Genomic DNA, 16,513 nt, shown 5'->3' on the forward strand with positions numbered 1-16,513 from the left:
AAAGGTGAGAGTTTTAATTTGAGGCATTGTGCAACAAGGAGTCAATTACCGGTGAGTACAAAGTGTTGGGTAAATGTAAAAGGACAGCACAGCTTTGGATGAACTTCAGTGTATGGATGATGAGGGGCTGGTCAGCATTACAACAGTCCCCTCTGAAGGGAACAAAGACATAGATGAGGGTTTTCTGCAGTAGCTGGTCGGCAGTAGGAGTGGAATTAAGTGGTCGCTGTGATAGAAAGGATGTGCGATCAGAAGATCAGCTCAGGATTGAAAGGAAGTCATAGTTAAAGTCTAGTTTAGTGGTAGGGATGGAGTTGGAAGCAGTGGATATGATACAGAATAGGGACACGGGGCCGAAGAAAATGACTCTGGCTTCCCAGTGTTAAGCTGGAGGAACTTGCGGTTTGTTATATTCTCATTGTGCCGCAAGGAGAAAGGGTTTGGAGGTGCCATACACTTGGGCTTCTTCTAAACACAATGCAAGGTTTATTCAGGAGATGTTGCTCAGACAATATAAGATGAAGAACCAAAGCCTGTCACTACAGATTATTTGCCGTTCCACCAGCAGGGATTGTATTACTGAAGTTTGGGGCATCCAAAATTCTGCTGCCAGCGTTTTTACTTGTACTATGTGCTGTTCACCCATTATCCTGTGCTCATTGACCTCCATTTGCTCCTAGTTATGCAAAAACTTCATTTTAAAGCTTTATCTTATCTTTCCATACCAGTCCCTATCTCTGCCATCTCCTCCAGCCATACAACCCTCTGAGATATGTGTGCACCTCCAATTCTGGCCTCTTCAGCATCCACTGGCTGACATGCTTTAACTGCCAAAACCATAAGCCGTGGGACAGCCTACTTAAACGTTGCTGTCTCTCTCCTGTTTGAAGAGGATTTTTGGGGGATTCGAGAGGCAGCAGTGTAGGAGTGGCAATGATCAGATTGATAAGGGTGGAATCAACTGAGGGTAGTCCCATTAAGCTGGACCATAGAGGCTAAGAGTGATTGGATGGTGATTGATCATGTTAAAGATTGCAGAGAAGTTGAGGAATACATGGGGAGATAATCCATTGTCACAGGCCCAGTGGATGCCATTTGCAACTTGGTTAACAATGTCTCAGTGCTGTGGTAGGCAGGGAGGGGGAAGAATGCGTGCGAGGGTCCGATGGAGTGAAATAAAGAAGAGAATGTGAACTCTAGTTTGCAACTGAAGGAAAGCAGGTTAATTTAGACAATGTTAAACGAACATTGGTTTATTTTGTACTATAATAAGTTCAGTGTGTCAATCAAAATCAAGATCAATAAAACCTTCATCAAAGGAGCTCGATACTTACACTGAGTTGTAGGCAGACTGGAGAAAAAACCCTTCAGTCGCGCCGATAACCATTCCAGGCTCTCCTGTAGATTTGCCAGGGCCTTTAGATCACTGACATCTCTCAGGATTTCATGCTGTGGTATAAGCTTGTCTCCCAAGTTGCCATTCAACACTTCAGATTCCTTCGCATTGGCAGCTCTGTGTATTATAACCATAATATTTTTTAAACACAAGTCAGGAGGGAAATTAAGGATTCAGGAATAATAACCTCCTTTGACCAACTTCACTATTAAAAGCATTTAACATTTTCAGTGCTGTTTCAAAGAAATCAGCACGGTAGGTTTATAATGCAGAACACTTCTAGGGTACTCTCATGTTCAATATTGGTCACAAAGTAATCAAAGATATAAAAGGGTGTTTATTTTTTACTTATTCATTATATTTTGCTTTAATCATCTTGAAAAAAATAGTTCACCTTTGTTACTCAGTTATCATGAAGGGGACTATACGTTATTCACCTACCAGGACAAGAACAGAGATTTTTTTCCATGGGATGTGGGCTTCGCTGGCTTGGTCAGCATTAGTTACCCATTCCTAATTACTCTCCAGAAGGTGGTGGTGAGCTGCCTTCTTGAACCTCCATGTGATGTAGGTACAGCCACAGTGCTGTTAGGCAGGGAGCTCCAGGATTTTGACCCAGTAACAGCGAAAGAACTAAATATCTCCAATTCTGGATGGTGAGTGGCTTGGAGGGGAACTTGCAGGTGGTGATGTTCCCAGGTGTCTGCTGCTCTTGTCCTTCTAGATGGTAGTAGTTATGGGCTTGGAAGGTTCTGCCTGAGGAGCTTTGGCGAGTTCCTGTACGGCATCTTGTAGATGGTACACATGGATACAACTGTGCATCCGTGGTAGAGGGAGTATTTGTAGATGGGATATGAATCAAGTGGGCTGTTTCGGCCTGATTGTGAGTGTTGTTGGAGCTGCACTCATCCAGGCAAATGGAAGAGTATTACATTTGCTATAGGATTCTTGGCCTCTGACCTGCTTTTGCAGCCACAGTATTTATATGCCTAGTTCAGTACTGTTTCTGGTCAATGGTAACCCCCCCCAGGATATTAATAGTGGGGTTTCAGTAATGGTAATACTATTGAATGTTAATGGTGATGGTTAGATTCTCTCTTGTTGGGGATGGTCATTCCCTGGCATTTGTGTGGTGTGAAATGTTAACTTGCCACTTGTCAGCCCAAGTTTGGATATTTCACATGCCTTGCTGCATTTGGACAAAGACTGCTTCAGTATCTGAGGAGTGGCGAAAGGTGCTGAACATTGTGCAGTCATCAGCGATCATCTCCACTTCTGACCTTATGATGGAAGGAAGGTTATTGATGAAGCAGCTGAAGATGGCTGGGCCAAGGACACAATCCTGAGGAATTCCTGCAGTGATGTCCTTGAACTGAGATAATTGATCTCCAACAACCACGACCATTTTCCTTTGTGCCAGGTATGAGCTTTCCCCCTAATTCCCACTGAATCCTGATAAAAAGCTTGTTTGCTGCACAGGAAAAAGGGGGAGGGCAGATTTAACAGGTGTTCGACATTATGAAGGTTTTTGATAGAGTAAATAAGGAGTTTGCATGGGCAGGAAGATCAGAACAAGAGGACACAGATTTAAGGTAATTGGCAAAAGGTCCTGAGGGGAAATTAGGAAAATTTTGTTTAAACAAAACATGCTGTTTGGAATGCACTGTCAGGAAGAGAGAGGCAATTTTAATATTAACTTTCACAAAGGAATGGACACATATACTTAAAAAGGAGTAATGTGGTTTAGCTTTGAGGAAAGAGCAGGACAGTGGAACTAATTGGATAACTCTTTCAAAGAGCCAGCATAGGTACAGTGGGCCAGATATCCTCCTTCATCATTCTACAGACAGAACATGAAACAGTTGCAGCACCACAGAACGGCAACACAGTGGAGAAGGTGGCCCATTATCCCAGCTCTCTATAGGAGTAACTCACCTCGTCCCAATCTCCCACCTTTTCCCCGTAGCCCAGAAGCGTTCTCATCAGAAAATAATCCAATTCTCTTCTGAAGACTTTGATTGAATCTTCCTCCACCATACTCCCAATCAGTGCATTCCAGATCATTAGCACTCAGTATGTGAAACGTTTTTCCTTCTGTCATCATTATTGAGAAGTAAGTGTGCAACAGAGTGGCAGGCAACATTTGGAGAATACAATTTGGGGCCAGCTACTTGATATATGGTATTGATGAATAATCTTTCATTGTCAAGTTCCTTTAAGTGTGCCAGCTACTCTCGCCCGTGTTCTCAGGTAGCACTGGTAGCAATGATGCTCTCTCACCCTTTTTAAAGACGGTCACAGAATGTATGTGGCCATTTACCACTAATTACACTTTTTGGATCGAGATAGCCAAGAAGAATACAAAGGGTATCCCCTTCATTTGGCAAAAGCTTAGCTTTTTACTGAAGCTGAAACACAGTCAAGTGCGCACTTCAATGCACTGTCATTCAACTGAACAACCTCAAAGCCCTTCACAGAGGGCGGCATTGTAGCACGGTGGTTAGTACTGTTGCTTCATAGCGCCAGGATCCCAAGTTCGATTCCTGGCTTGGGTCACTGTCCGTGCGGCGTTTGCACTTTTTCCCCGTGTCTGCGTGGGTTTGCTCCGGATGCTCTGCTTTCCTTCCATAACTCCTGAAAGACCCGTTGGGTGAATCGGGCACTGAATTCTCTCTCAGTGTACCCGAACAGGCACCAGAGGATGGCGACTAGGGGATTTTCACAGTAACTTCATTGCAGTGTTAATGTAAGCCTACTTGTGACAATAATAAAGATTATTAATTATTATTTGAGGGAGTGGTTATATTGGATTCATCAGCACAAATACAGACGATTCATCCCAACTGATGTCTATGTTGCACAGTGGTCTCCTCTGATCTTACTTCCAATCATTCTATCGACACAACCTGGTATTCCTTTCTCCATCATGTACTTATCTAGGCTTACCCTTGAATGTAATTGTGCTGGAATTCACTGCTTACGAAGGTGGTGGAAGCAGAGACGATCAGCAAATTCAAAAGAAAATTGGTTGGGTGCTTGGGGAAATAAATTTGCAGGACCATGGGGGCAAAATGCGGGAATGGGACTGACTGGGTTGCCTTACAGAGAGCTGGCATGGACTTGATGTGTCAAATAATAGCTCAATGCTATTTGACTCAAACATTGTGTGGTAGAAAGTTTCACTTTTGCATTATTCTGGGTAAGGAAGTTCAGATTCATTCATTTTCTCCTGCACTTAACACTGAGAAAATTAGTTTCAATCAGCAATAAGAAATTCATGAATATGAATCTGTTTTAGTGTCAGTGTCACTGAAGATGATCTATGCAGGCACAGCCCTCATCTTCATTTCCCCTTCAGGGTAATGACTAATTAAGGTCAGCTATACATGTTTGAAGGGTTAAAAATAACATCTGTGCACTGTAAAGAATTCTCTGTCAGGATCAATGTCATAACAAATCAAGGTCTATTAAATAATGAGGAGCATAGAAAAGATAGATAGTTGTCATCTTTTCCCAGAGGTAGAGGAGTCTAGAACTAGAGGGCATAGGTTTAAGATGTGAGGAGTGAGATACAAAAGAGACCAGAGGGGAAATTTCTTCACACAGAGCGTGGTGAGCATCTGGAATGGGCTGCCAGAGGCACTTGTAGAGGCGGATACAATTTTGTCCTTTAAAAAGCAGTTAGACAGTTACACGGGCAGGGTTTGTATTGAGGGATATGGGCCAAATGCGGGCAAGTGGGACTAGCTCAGTGATAGAAACTGGGCGGCATGGACAAGCTGGGCCGAAGGGACCGTTTCCATGCTGTAAACATCTATGACTAAACCTCTCGCGGGCTGTGACGTATTTTGTTTTAGAATACATCTATATGATAAAATAGGAGACAAACATTTCTTCTATACATTATGTCACTTTCATTCTCTCTCTGGATCCACGTCAGTCAAATTGCAAGAAATCCTGAAAGTGGGGGGTGAACTACCAGAACTCATAGAATTTACAGTGTAGAAGGATGCCATTCGGCTCAACGGGTCTACACCGGCCCTTGAAAGAGCACCCTACTTAAGCCCACACCTCCACCCTATCCCCGTAACCTCACCTAAGCTTTGGACACTAAGGGGCAATTTAACGTAGCCAGTACACCTAACCTGCATATCTTTGGACTGTGGGGGCAAACCAGAGCACCCGGACGAAGCCCACGCAGACACGGAGATAACGTGCAAACTCCACAAAGACACTCACCCGAGGCTGGAATAGAACCTAGGTCTCTGAAGCTGTGAGGCAGCAGTGCTAACCACTGTGCCACCATGCCACCCAATGTGGTTGATTTTGCTTTGACAAAGAGTCATCCAGACTCGAAATGTTAGCTCCCTTTCTCCCTCTTCTCTCCACAGATGCTGTCAGACCTGCTGAGATTGTCCAGTATTTGCTGCTTATGTCTTGAGAAACAAACAGGAGATTGAGTGGCGTTGTTAGTAAAGGATAAAATCAGTGTAATAGTGAGAAAAGATATTGGCTCAGAAAATCAAGACGTAGAATCAGACTGGGTGGAGCTAAGAAGTAACAAGAGGAAGAAAACATGAGTGCGAGCTGTCTGTAGATCTCCAAACAGCAGTGGTAAGGTAGGGGACAGCATTCACCAAGAAACTGCAGAGCGTGAAGGAAGGATGTTACAGCAATCACTGGTGACTTTAATCTACATATAGATTGGACAAACAGAATTAGCAATAATACTGTGGCATATAAATACCTGGAGTGTGTATGAGATGGTTTTTTAAGACCAGTATGTTGAGGAACCACTGGGGAACAGGCTATCCTAGTTTTGGTATTGTGCAATGAGAAGGGGTTAATTATTGAGCAGGCTCCTTTAGAGAAGAGTGAACAAAGCAGGATAGACGTCTTCATTAGGATGAAAAGTGAAGTAGTCCAATCCAGATCTAGGATCCTAAATCTAAATAAAGGAAACTGCCAAGATATGAGAGATGAGTTGGCTATGATAGATTGGGAAACCTCATTGAAAGGCACGTTGGCAGACAGGCAATATCTAATATTTAAGAAACAAATGCTTGCTTTGCAACAGTTATATATTCCTTTCTGGTATAAAACCTCAACAGGAAAAGCAGCCCAACTATGGCTCAAAATCAAGTATAGCATTAGATCTAAAGAGGAATCATTTAAAATTGCTAGAAAAAGTAGCAAGCCAAGGATTGGGAGTACTTTCAAATTCAGCAAGGGAAGACAAAGAGATCAATTAAGAGAGGGAAAATAAATCATGATTGCAAGGAACAAAGTGCCGCATCGGAGACTGTTAAATAAGTTAAAAGCCCATGGTGTTAAGGGTAAGATCCTGGCATGGATAGAGTATTGGCTGACTGGCAGAAGGCAGAGAGTGGGGACAAAGGGATCTTTTTCAGGATGGTAGCCGGTGACTAGTGGTGTGCTGCAGGGGTCTGTGTTGGGACCAAAGCTTTTCACGATATACATTAATGATCTGGAAGAAGGAACTGAAGGCACTGTTGCTAAGTCTGCAGATGATACAAAGATCGGTAGAGGGACAGGTAGTATTGAGGAAGCAAGGGGGCTACAGAAGGATTTGGACAAGCTAGGAGAGTGGGCAATGAAGTGGCAAATGAAATACAATGTGGAAAAGTATGAGGTTATGCACTTTGGAAGGAGGAATTTAGGTGTAGACTATTTTCTAAATGCGGAAATGCTTATGAAATCAGAAGCACAAAGGGACATGGGAGCCCTTGTTTACGATTCTCTTCAGGTTAACGTGCAGGTTCAGTCGGCAGTTAAGAAGGCAAATGCAATATCAACATTCATGTCAAGAGGGCTAGAATACAAGACCAGGGAGGTACTTCTGAGGCTGTATAAGGCTCTGGTCAGACTCCATTTGGAGTATTATGAGCAGTTTTGGGCCCCATATCTAAGGAAGGATGTGCTGGCCTTGGAAAGGGTCCAGAGGAGGTTCACAAGAATGATCCCTGGAATGAAGAACTTGTCGTATGAGGAACGGTTGAGGACTCTGGGTCTGTACTCGTTGGAGTTTAGAAGGATCAGGGGGATCTTATTGAAACTTATAGGATACTGCGTGGCCTGGATACAGTGGACGTGGAGAGGATGTTTCCACTTGTCGGAAAAACTAGAACCAGAGGACGCCATCTCAGACTAAAGGGACGATCCGTTAAAACAGAGATGAGGAGGAATTTCTTCAGCCAGAAGGTGGTGAATCTGTGGAAGTCTTTGCCGCAGAAGGCTGTACAGGCCAAATCACTGAGTGTCTTTAAGACAGAGCTAGATAGGTTTTTAATCAATAAGGGGATCAGAGGTTATGGGGAGAAGGCAGGAGAATGGGGATGAGAAAATATCAGCAATGATTGAATGGTGGAGCAGACTCGATGGGCCAAGTGGCCTAATTCTGTTCCTATGTCTTATGGTCTTATGGAACGTAAAAGCCGACTGCAAAAGTGTCTATAAGTATGTAAAAAGAAAAAGATTAGTGAAGACCAATGTAGGTCCTTTACAATCCTATACAGGAGAATCTAGACGGAAAACAAGGAAAGGGCAGAGTAATTAAACAACAAATTTAGTCAGATCTTCACGGAGGAAGACACGACTCCCAAAGTCCAAAGGTGTGTATGTTAGGTGGATTGACCATGCTAAATTGCCCCTTAGTGTCCAAAAATGCATAGGTTCGGTGGGGCTACAGTGATAGGATGGGGAATGGGCCTCGGTAGGGTGCTCTTTCAGAGGGCGGAGGGCTGTGTCGAGCTGATGGGCCAATTTTTACATAGAATTTACAGTGCAGAAGGAGGCCATTCGGCCCATCGAGTCTGCACCGGCTCTTGGAAAGAGCACCCTACCCCCTACCCAAGGTCAACACCTCCACCCTAGCCCCATAACTCAGTAACCCCACCCAACACTAAGGGCAATTTTGGACACTAAGGGCAATTTATCATGGCCAATCCACCTAACCCGCACATCTTTGGATTGTGGGAGGAAACCGGAGCACCCGGAGGAAACCCACGCACACACAGGGAGGATGTGCAGACTCCGCACAGACAGTGACCCAAGCTGGAATCGAACCTGGGACCCTGGAGCTGTGAAGCGATTGTGCTAACCACAATTCTACCGTGCTGCCCTTGGCCTCCTTCTGCATTTTAAGAGCTAAATGGTCTATGCTTTGAAAATGCCAGGGGACCAAGGGTCTAGTGAGAAGGAGGAATTGAAGGGAATTAGTACTTGTAAAAATATAGGGCGGGATTCTCCGGGTCTTTTCACTAGAATATCCTGCCGAAGTTGACACCCACCACGGTTACCCGAAGGTGGCAAAGGCAAGGAATGTAAATTGCCATCAATGTCTGCGGGACCAGAAGCTCCCACCAGCAGTCAACGACAAGCCGTCTCTGTGGGGGTATGGAGAATTCTGCCCATCATACTGGAGAAATTAATGGGACTAAAAGCTGATAAAATCCCAGGGTCTGACTATCTACATCCCAAAGTACTAAAGGAGGTGGATGCATTGGTTGTCAGCTTCCAAAATTCTGCAGATTCTGAAATAGTCCTGGCAGATTGGAGGATAGCAAATGTAATCCCGCTATTTAAAAAAGGAGTGAGGGAGAAAACAGGGAATTACGGAGCCATTACCTTAACATCAGTAGAGAAGCTGCTAGAATCTATTACAAAGGATGTGATAACAGAACACTTGGAAAGTATCAAAAGGATTAGACAAAGTCAACATGGACTTATGAAAGACAAATCATGTTTGACAAACGTACTGGAGATTTGAGGATGTAACTAGTAGAATAGATAAGGCAGAACCAGTAGATGTGAAGTATTTGCATTTTCAGAAAACAGAAGACGTTAGTGTTGTTATGGGCCAGGGTTTAGAGAACCCCAAAGTGTATCATGGAGTTCACCTGACCCCAACTTTTAATAGATTGTGGTATGGGGAGCACACAGCCCACTCTACAGGTGTGGTACAGCAGAAATGGAAAAGTATTTTTTTTAAAGTAAAGCAATGTTTATTCTATGAACTCAAGTTAAGCTTTTTAAAACATACAGTGAACATCTTAGCAACCATTAATTCAAATACAACCCCCAAAGAATACAACACTAAGTAATTCTTAAGCTGTCCTTTTAACATCCATAAGACTTAAAAAAAAACTTTTAACAGAAGCACATCAGGTTAAAGTCACTACTGAGAGCAGTTATTAGTTTTAAATCACCAAAGGATCGATTTACAGTCTTTCGATTAGAGAGAGAGAAACGAACACCCCTTCTGGCTGTGACTGCAGCTATCCAGCTCTGAAAACAAAACTAAAACACACCCTGCAGCAAACAGCCTAAAACAAAAGTAAAAAGCTGACCGACAGCCCAGCTCCACCCACACTCTGACATCACTGAAAAACACCCATTTCTTAAAGGTGCATTTCTTAAACACCTATTTCTTAAAGGTACTCTCTCATGACAGTGTACAAAATTAACACACATGGGATTGGGGTAATATTTTGGCATGGATTGAGAATTGATCAGCACAATACACATCATTGATTTCAATGAGAGAACCAAATGTAATATTTCCAAGTTTGCTGGTGACACAAAACTAGAAGGCAAGCGGATATAAAAAGGCTTCAAGGTGACTTAGGCAAGTTCAGTGAGCGGGCAAATACATGGCAGAAGTGGTGTAACATGGACAGAGTGAAGATATCCACTTTGGGAGGAAAACCAGAATGGTAGAGTATTATTTAAATGGTGATAGATTGGGAAATGTTGATGTACAAAAGGACCTGAATGTCACTGAAAGCAAGCCTGCAGGTCCAGTAAGCAGAGAAGCAGCAAATGGTATGTTGGCCTACATTACAACAGGACTCGAGTACAGAAGCAAGACTGTCTTACTGCAGCTGTACAAGGTACAAGAACACACCTGGAGTATTATATATAGTTTGGTCTCCTTACTGGAGAAAGGATATATTTGTCATCGAGTGCAGGAAAGGTTCACCAAACTGATTCCTGGGATGGCCGTTTTGTCATTTGAGGAGAGACTGCTTTGAATAGGGTTGTATCCACTGGAGTGAATGAGAGGGGATCGCATTGAAATGTATAAATTCTGGCAGGGCTGGACAGACTGGATGGACGATGATGTTCCCCTTTGGTTGGGGAGTCTAGAATAAGGGGTCGCAGTCACAGGATACGGGAAAAGCCCTTTATTACAGAGATGAGGAGAAACCTCTTCGCTCAGAGAGTGGTGAGTTTGTAGAATTCTCTACCATAGAAGGTTGTGGAGGCCAAGTCACTGAATGTCTTTAAGGAGGAAACGGATAGATTTCTGGACAATAAGACATCAAGGGATATGGACAGAGAGTGACAGTATTGCGTTGATATACGGGATCAGCCATGATTATATTTCAGGCAGAGCAGGATCGATGGGTCGAATAGTATACTCCTGCTCCTACTTTCAATGTTTCTATTGCACCAGACTAATATTTCCTAATCTTACCCAGCTGCCTCATGATTTCGATTCACACGACTGTCACAATTATCTTGACATGACTTTGGTCAGAGCTATCTGTCGCAGAACTGTGATGTGATTGGAAGCTGGATTAGGTATGGATGTGGGAAATAATAACATACTTGAGGATGTAACAGAGAAAAGGAAGGTTAGAGATGGTCAATAAATGACAAATAGGTTGAGTGTTGTTTATTTTACTCTGAGTTAATGGCATGAATTTTGAAAAGGAAAGGGATGGTGCTTATACTGGGGAGCAGGGAGGTGGGCAAGGTGATGGTAAATATGAACAAAAGTTTAAATGGTCGAAGGCAGCTCTAGGCAAATGTTTCAGTATAAGTACCAGCTAGCTTAGGGGTCATTACTGGTGAAGGAGTGATCAAGGATTGGGTGAAGAAGCTTTTCAAGGGAACAGAAGGTTGGTCACTCAGAAAAGATGAGCTCGGAGAGGGCAAGAGAAGGTGACGAGGAAGAAACTGCAGATTGATTCTGGTGCTGGAATTAAGGGGAGTTATTTTTTTAAACCAGTAATCTCTCCCATCGAATCTCAAATGACATACCAAAAAAGATTCTGATAATGGGTCCAATTTAAATGTTCACTTGGTCCTTCTCAATGGATCACTGATACACTATATACTTCCAGCATTTGCTGCTTTAGTTCAGATTTCCAAACAGTATAGTTTCTCACCCAGGAACATTCACTTTGCAGAGATTTTGGAGTGAGCAAATATGCACAAGTAACATTGGCGCTCTTTCTATTTCCCTAAAGCAGGGAGTACAGGATCTTTCGGCACAGAACTTCCAATGTGTTTCGCCAGTTGCTTCTACCAGACCCTCATCCCCTTCCTTCTCATCCAAAACAATTGCCTGAAGCAAAAATTGTAATTTGCAATTCCAATGAATGACAGTAAATTATTGGCTACGTTACACCTAAAAAAATTAATAGCAGGAAGAAATCAGAAAATGGTGTAAATTCTCTGTTAAAAGGTCATTGGTTTGAAAAATTGTCGTCTTTCCTCTCCTGCACATAATGCAGCATTAAAGATTTGTTGAGACATATTTACGGGGCTGCTCAAGTCTCAAACTAATGAATACTGTCATCTGTTGTTCGACTGCAAGATGCTTATTATTATGAAGTGTAACCTTTTTGAAATGGTGAACATATCAGTTGCTTAGAGACCTAAAAGCCAAGAGAAATAACTGGTGAGGACAGCAAGCAGAGTGCTGCTCATCAATTAGCATATTACTAGCTACCCTGCAGCTTTCAATCATATTAAAGGAAAATGCTGACAACTTCATAACAATGGGGAGTTGATGTACTGCAACACTTGACCAGAGCCACCCTAGGCCATTTAACCTTTAGTTGCCCACCTCCTTGCCAACTGTCCCATCTCCTCAGTAAAATGGAAGCTGCAACGTGTCAGCAAGTACAATTAATCACTTTTACCCTGCGTCTTTCTCAACACTTAAAATATATTTCTATTTCAGGATTCTGACAGATTGATAAATGGAAGGATGGACCAAGCCAAGGAAGGAGAAATGGAAGTCACTGGTATCATTCGAGTATGCGTTATGTGACCATGATGACATCTATAATTGTCATCGCTTTCTCAAGGTTTGCAGTAGGAAGGGCGGGAGACCTGTTAACCCTTCATGTGTACTTTGATGATATAGATTGATTGTCTTTTAGCGGGGATACTTTCTGCAGTATTGTTAAGATCATTCTGGGTGGCGCCTTAATTCCTTCTGGTGTTATTAAACAAAGTGCCGTGTTATCACACGGGAAATCAGGCTCTTCAAATTATTCAACAATGATACAGAGTATTGTGAGGATTCTTTCTGTTGATTCCCTTATTTCCCCTTCCTTTATTTTTGCCATTACCATTTTTGATCCATGGATGTTTAATGGATATGTATCTTTAAGTCAAGCAGCAGAGGGAATGAGGAATTCAAGAAGTTGCAACATAGTTTATGGCTACAGCAAGACCCAGACTTTGTGGCACTCGAGAGATGAGGAGGGACTCAGTTTGATTGAACCCCTGACTGAGCTTATGTATAAATTGAGCGTAAGCTTTTCCAAGGGCTTGGTAGTTTGAACCAGGCTAGAATGTCACCTGATTTTAAATTTTAATTAGAACTTGTTTTTTTTTTAAATAGAGACAGCTGCTTCAGCTTAATTTTTTTGAACCTTCAGTTGCAATTTATAAATGATTACCTTTCCAGTTTTTGATGTGAGGCTGTAATAGTTGCTTTCTGTGCTGTTAGGAATGGATAGTTAATTGCCCTGGCTGATTATACTATGTGATTACCTCAAGCCAATCAGGAGGTTAGGCCAAACTGATTTATTTTCGTACTGACTCTATAAACATTTTATTAAGACACTGATGATACTAAACATACATTGAGTTCCTTTATAAGTAAGGTGAGGATTATCATTCAATAAACAGCTCCACACATCAATGGAATGGAATGCAATGACCAGAATGCAAACCACAACTGGCACACTGGAGCCATGGCTGAAGAAACAATATTAATAATATTTCAGTGGATAATATTCCAAAGTTACTTGTTCACAAAGTAAATTACATTGGTAATTTCTCCCTTTTGAACGCTATTGTAACCAACCACTTTGGATTGAATAACAGTCTGGCAAATTTTAAGACCATAAGAAACAGCAACAGGAGAAGGCCATTTGGCCCCTCGAGCCCGCTGCACCATTGAGTAGGATCATGGCTGATCTGACATTCCTCACATCGGCTTTACTGCCCATTCCTTGTAACCCTCAATTCCCTTACTGATCAAGAATCTATCTATCTCAGCCTTAAATATACACACGGACTCTGTGGCAAGGAGTTCCAAAGACATTCAACCCCCTGGGGGAAACAATTGCTTCTTATCTCAGTCATAAATTGCATTCTTTTATTCTGAGGCTAAGCCCTCAGGTCCTAGACTCTCCCTTTAGGGGAAACCATCCTCTCAGCATTTGCCCTGTCAAGCCCCTTAAGAATCCTAGATGCTTCAATCTTATTTTCTAAATTCGAATTAGAGTCCGAACCCGCTTGAAATAAGGACCAACATTCCATCAGCCTTCCTGATTACCTGCTGCATCCGTGTGCGAGCTTTCTGTGTTTCATGCACAAATACCCGCAAGTCCCTTTATGTTGCAGCTTTCTGCAGTTTTTCCTGATTTAAGTAACACTCTGTTCTTTTGTTCTCCCTTCCAAAATGAACAACTTCACATTTTTCCACATTATACTCCACTTGCCAACCTTTTGCCCATTTACTTAACCTATCAACATTTCTTTGCAAACTGCTTGTATCCCTCTCGCACCTTGCCTTTCCACCTATTCTTGTGTCGTTCTGCAAATTTGGCCACAGTACATTTGCTTCCATCCTCCAAGTCATTAATATATATTGTAAACAGCTGTAGTCCCAGCATTGATCCCTGTGGAACCCCATTTATTACAGGTCACCAATCTGAAAAAGAACCCCTTATCTCCAATCACTGTCTCCTGCTCATTAGTCAATACTCTATCCATGACAATATAACACCTCCAAAGCCATGGGGTCTTATCTATGACTTAACCTTTCGCGAGGTACCTTGTTGAACACCTTCTGGACGCCCAAATATAAAACATCTATTGTCACAAATAGGCTTACATTAACACCGCAATGAAGTTACTGTGAAAAGCCCCCAGTCGTCACACTCTGGGAGAATCAGAATGTCCAATTCACCTAACAAGCTGTCTTTCAGGACTTATGGGAGGAAACCGGAGCACCCAGAGGAAACCCACGCTGACATGGGGAGAATGTGCAAACTCCGCACAGACAGTGAACCAAGCTGGAATCGAACCTGGCGCTGTGACGCAACAGTGCTACCCACTGTGCTACCGTTCCACCCATTACCTGTTTCCAGTCCTCTGGCACCTCATCTGTGGCTGGAAAGGATTTAAAAATCTCCTCTCTTGCCTCACACAGCAGCCTAGGACACATCTCATCTGAGTCTGGGAACTTATCCACTATTAATTCCTTCTCAATGCTAATCTGTTCAATTTTGGGCTAATTCATGCATCCCGCCGCTGGCAGTGAGAATTAAGAATGGGCGTAGAATAGTGTGCAAGTGAAAAATCGTGATTTGCACCTGGCACCAATTCTGACGCCATGCTCCGTTCCCCCACGGGTGGCGTTAGCGAAGTTTGGGCCTCGCGCCTTCAGGCCCATGTAAAACCATCACTGTGTGGATTTAAATCTGATTAGCGGGTTGGACACTTCATGCTCTGCCCCTCCGTGATGCTCCACCCCTCTCAGATGGAGGTCATACAGGCACAAATTGGTGCAGGTATTTACAAGCGGGAATTGAACATGGCTGTTGAGGGGGAGTGCGAGGCTAAAGAAACTCTCAAAAATTGTCAGGCCTGCTGGAGGCTGGCTGTCTGGCCGGGGAGAGTAGCGGGCAGCGGCCAAGTCCATGGATTCGAGTCTTTCCTTCGGGATTGGGGTGGCCTGGCTCAGATCGCCATTGTTGCAGTGTGTGAATTTAAACGCAGCCCTCTGGTGCTACTTAAAGGTCGCTGGCTGTTCACTCTGCTGACTGGTCATTGTGCTGTTAATTTTCAGAGAGCTTCTGGTAATGTGGGAGTCCACCCAGGCCACCCTTCTGGAAACACACACCACAGCAGCATCATCAACAGGATGGGCGTGGTCAAGCTCAATCACTGGCCCACCAGATGTTGGCACTCCTCAGAAGCACACTGCAGAGGAAGCAGGGGATTAGCAGAGATCACCCCAACCAAAAGGACACCTGCACCGTGGCCTGTGGAACTCTCCCTGGCACATTGCCCCTCTCAGGGCAGAGGTCTCAATCATGACACACACCTCTCAGGACCACGAGCTGCCTCCTCCTGGTGAGGCTGGCAGCACTAACTGCCTCTGCCACCTCCTCCGAGGCACAGTCCAGGAGGGTGAGCTTGGGTCTGCGGCCCACGCTAGCAGAGGGTGTCCCTCCTCTCTTCCTTGGCATCAAGCGGTGGGCCCACTTCAGATCCAAAAATCAGGGGGCAAGTCTTCTCTGAGCCATCTTCATGACTTCAATGAGTTTAAAACAGCTCCAGTTTGTCAGGTTCTTTAATGCTTATTGCAAATCACGGCGGCACAGTGCTGGTCCATTTGTATGTCCTGAATCACGGAACGAATAGCACCCCCAACGGGAAGGTGAGTACACGTGATTCAGTACCAGCAGGAACAGTTAAGTCTCCCAAAGAGAGAATTCAGCTCTCTATCACAGTCCACCTCCCTGCTTTCTATACCTTCTTCATAGTGAACACAGGTGCAGTATTACTCACCTACATCTTTCGGCTCCACGCACAGGTTTCCATTTTGGTCTCCAATAGTTACCCTCTTGCCCTTAATATGCTCATAAAATACCATGGGATTTTCTTTATTTTGACCAGAAGTGCTTTTTAATGCCCCCTTTCTGCTCTCATAATTTCATTTTTTGGGTACCCCTCCTGCATTTTCTATAGTCCTCCAGGGTATCCACTATTTTCAGCCCCCTGAATCTGCCATAAACCACCCTTTTTTTTCTTATCCAATCCTGCATTTCCTTTGAC

At 43.5% G+C, this 16,513-nt stretch overlaps 1 protein-coding gene across 2 annotated transcripts in view; it reads right to left on the minus strand.

Annotated features, from left to right (window-relative positions):
* The window catches only part of exoc4 (exocyst complex component 4), a 574,741-nt gene that overhangs the window by 73,175 nt on the left and 485,053 nt on the right, over positions 1-16,513 (minus strand). For both annotated transcript variants that reach the window (XM_038811812.1, XM_038811811.1), the window contains one exon: positions 1,335-1,513. In XM_038811812.1, coding sequence (XP_038667740.1) covers positions 1,335-1,513 — 179 coding nt within the window. The remainder of the gene's footprint in view (positions 1-1,334; positions 1,514-16,513) is intronic.

This window comes from Scyliorhinus canicula, chromosome 11 (genome assembly GCF_902713615.1).
Source record: "Scyliorhinus canicula chromosome 11, sScyCan1.1, whole genome shotgun sequence".
NCBI classification, from domain to species: domain Eukaryota; kingdom Metazoa; phylum Chordata; class Chondrichthyes; order Carcharhiniformes; family Scyliorhinidae; genus Scyliorhinus; species Scyliorhinus canicula.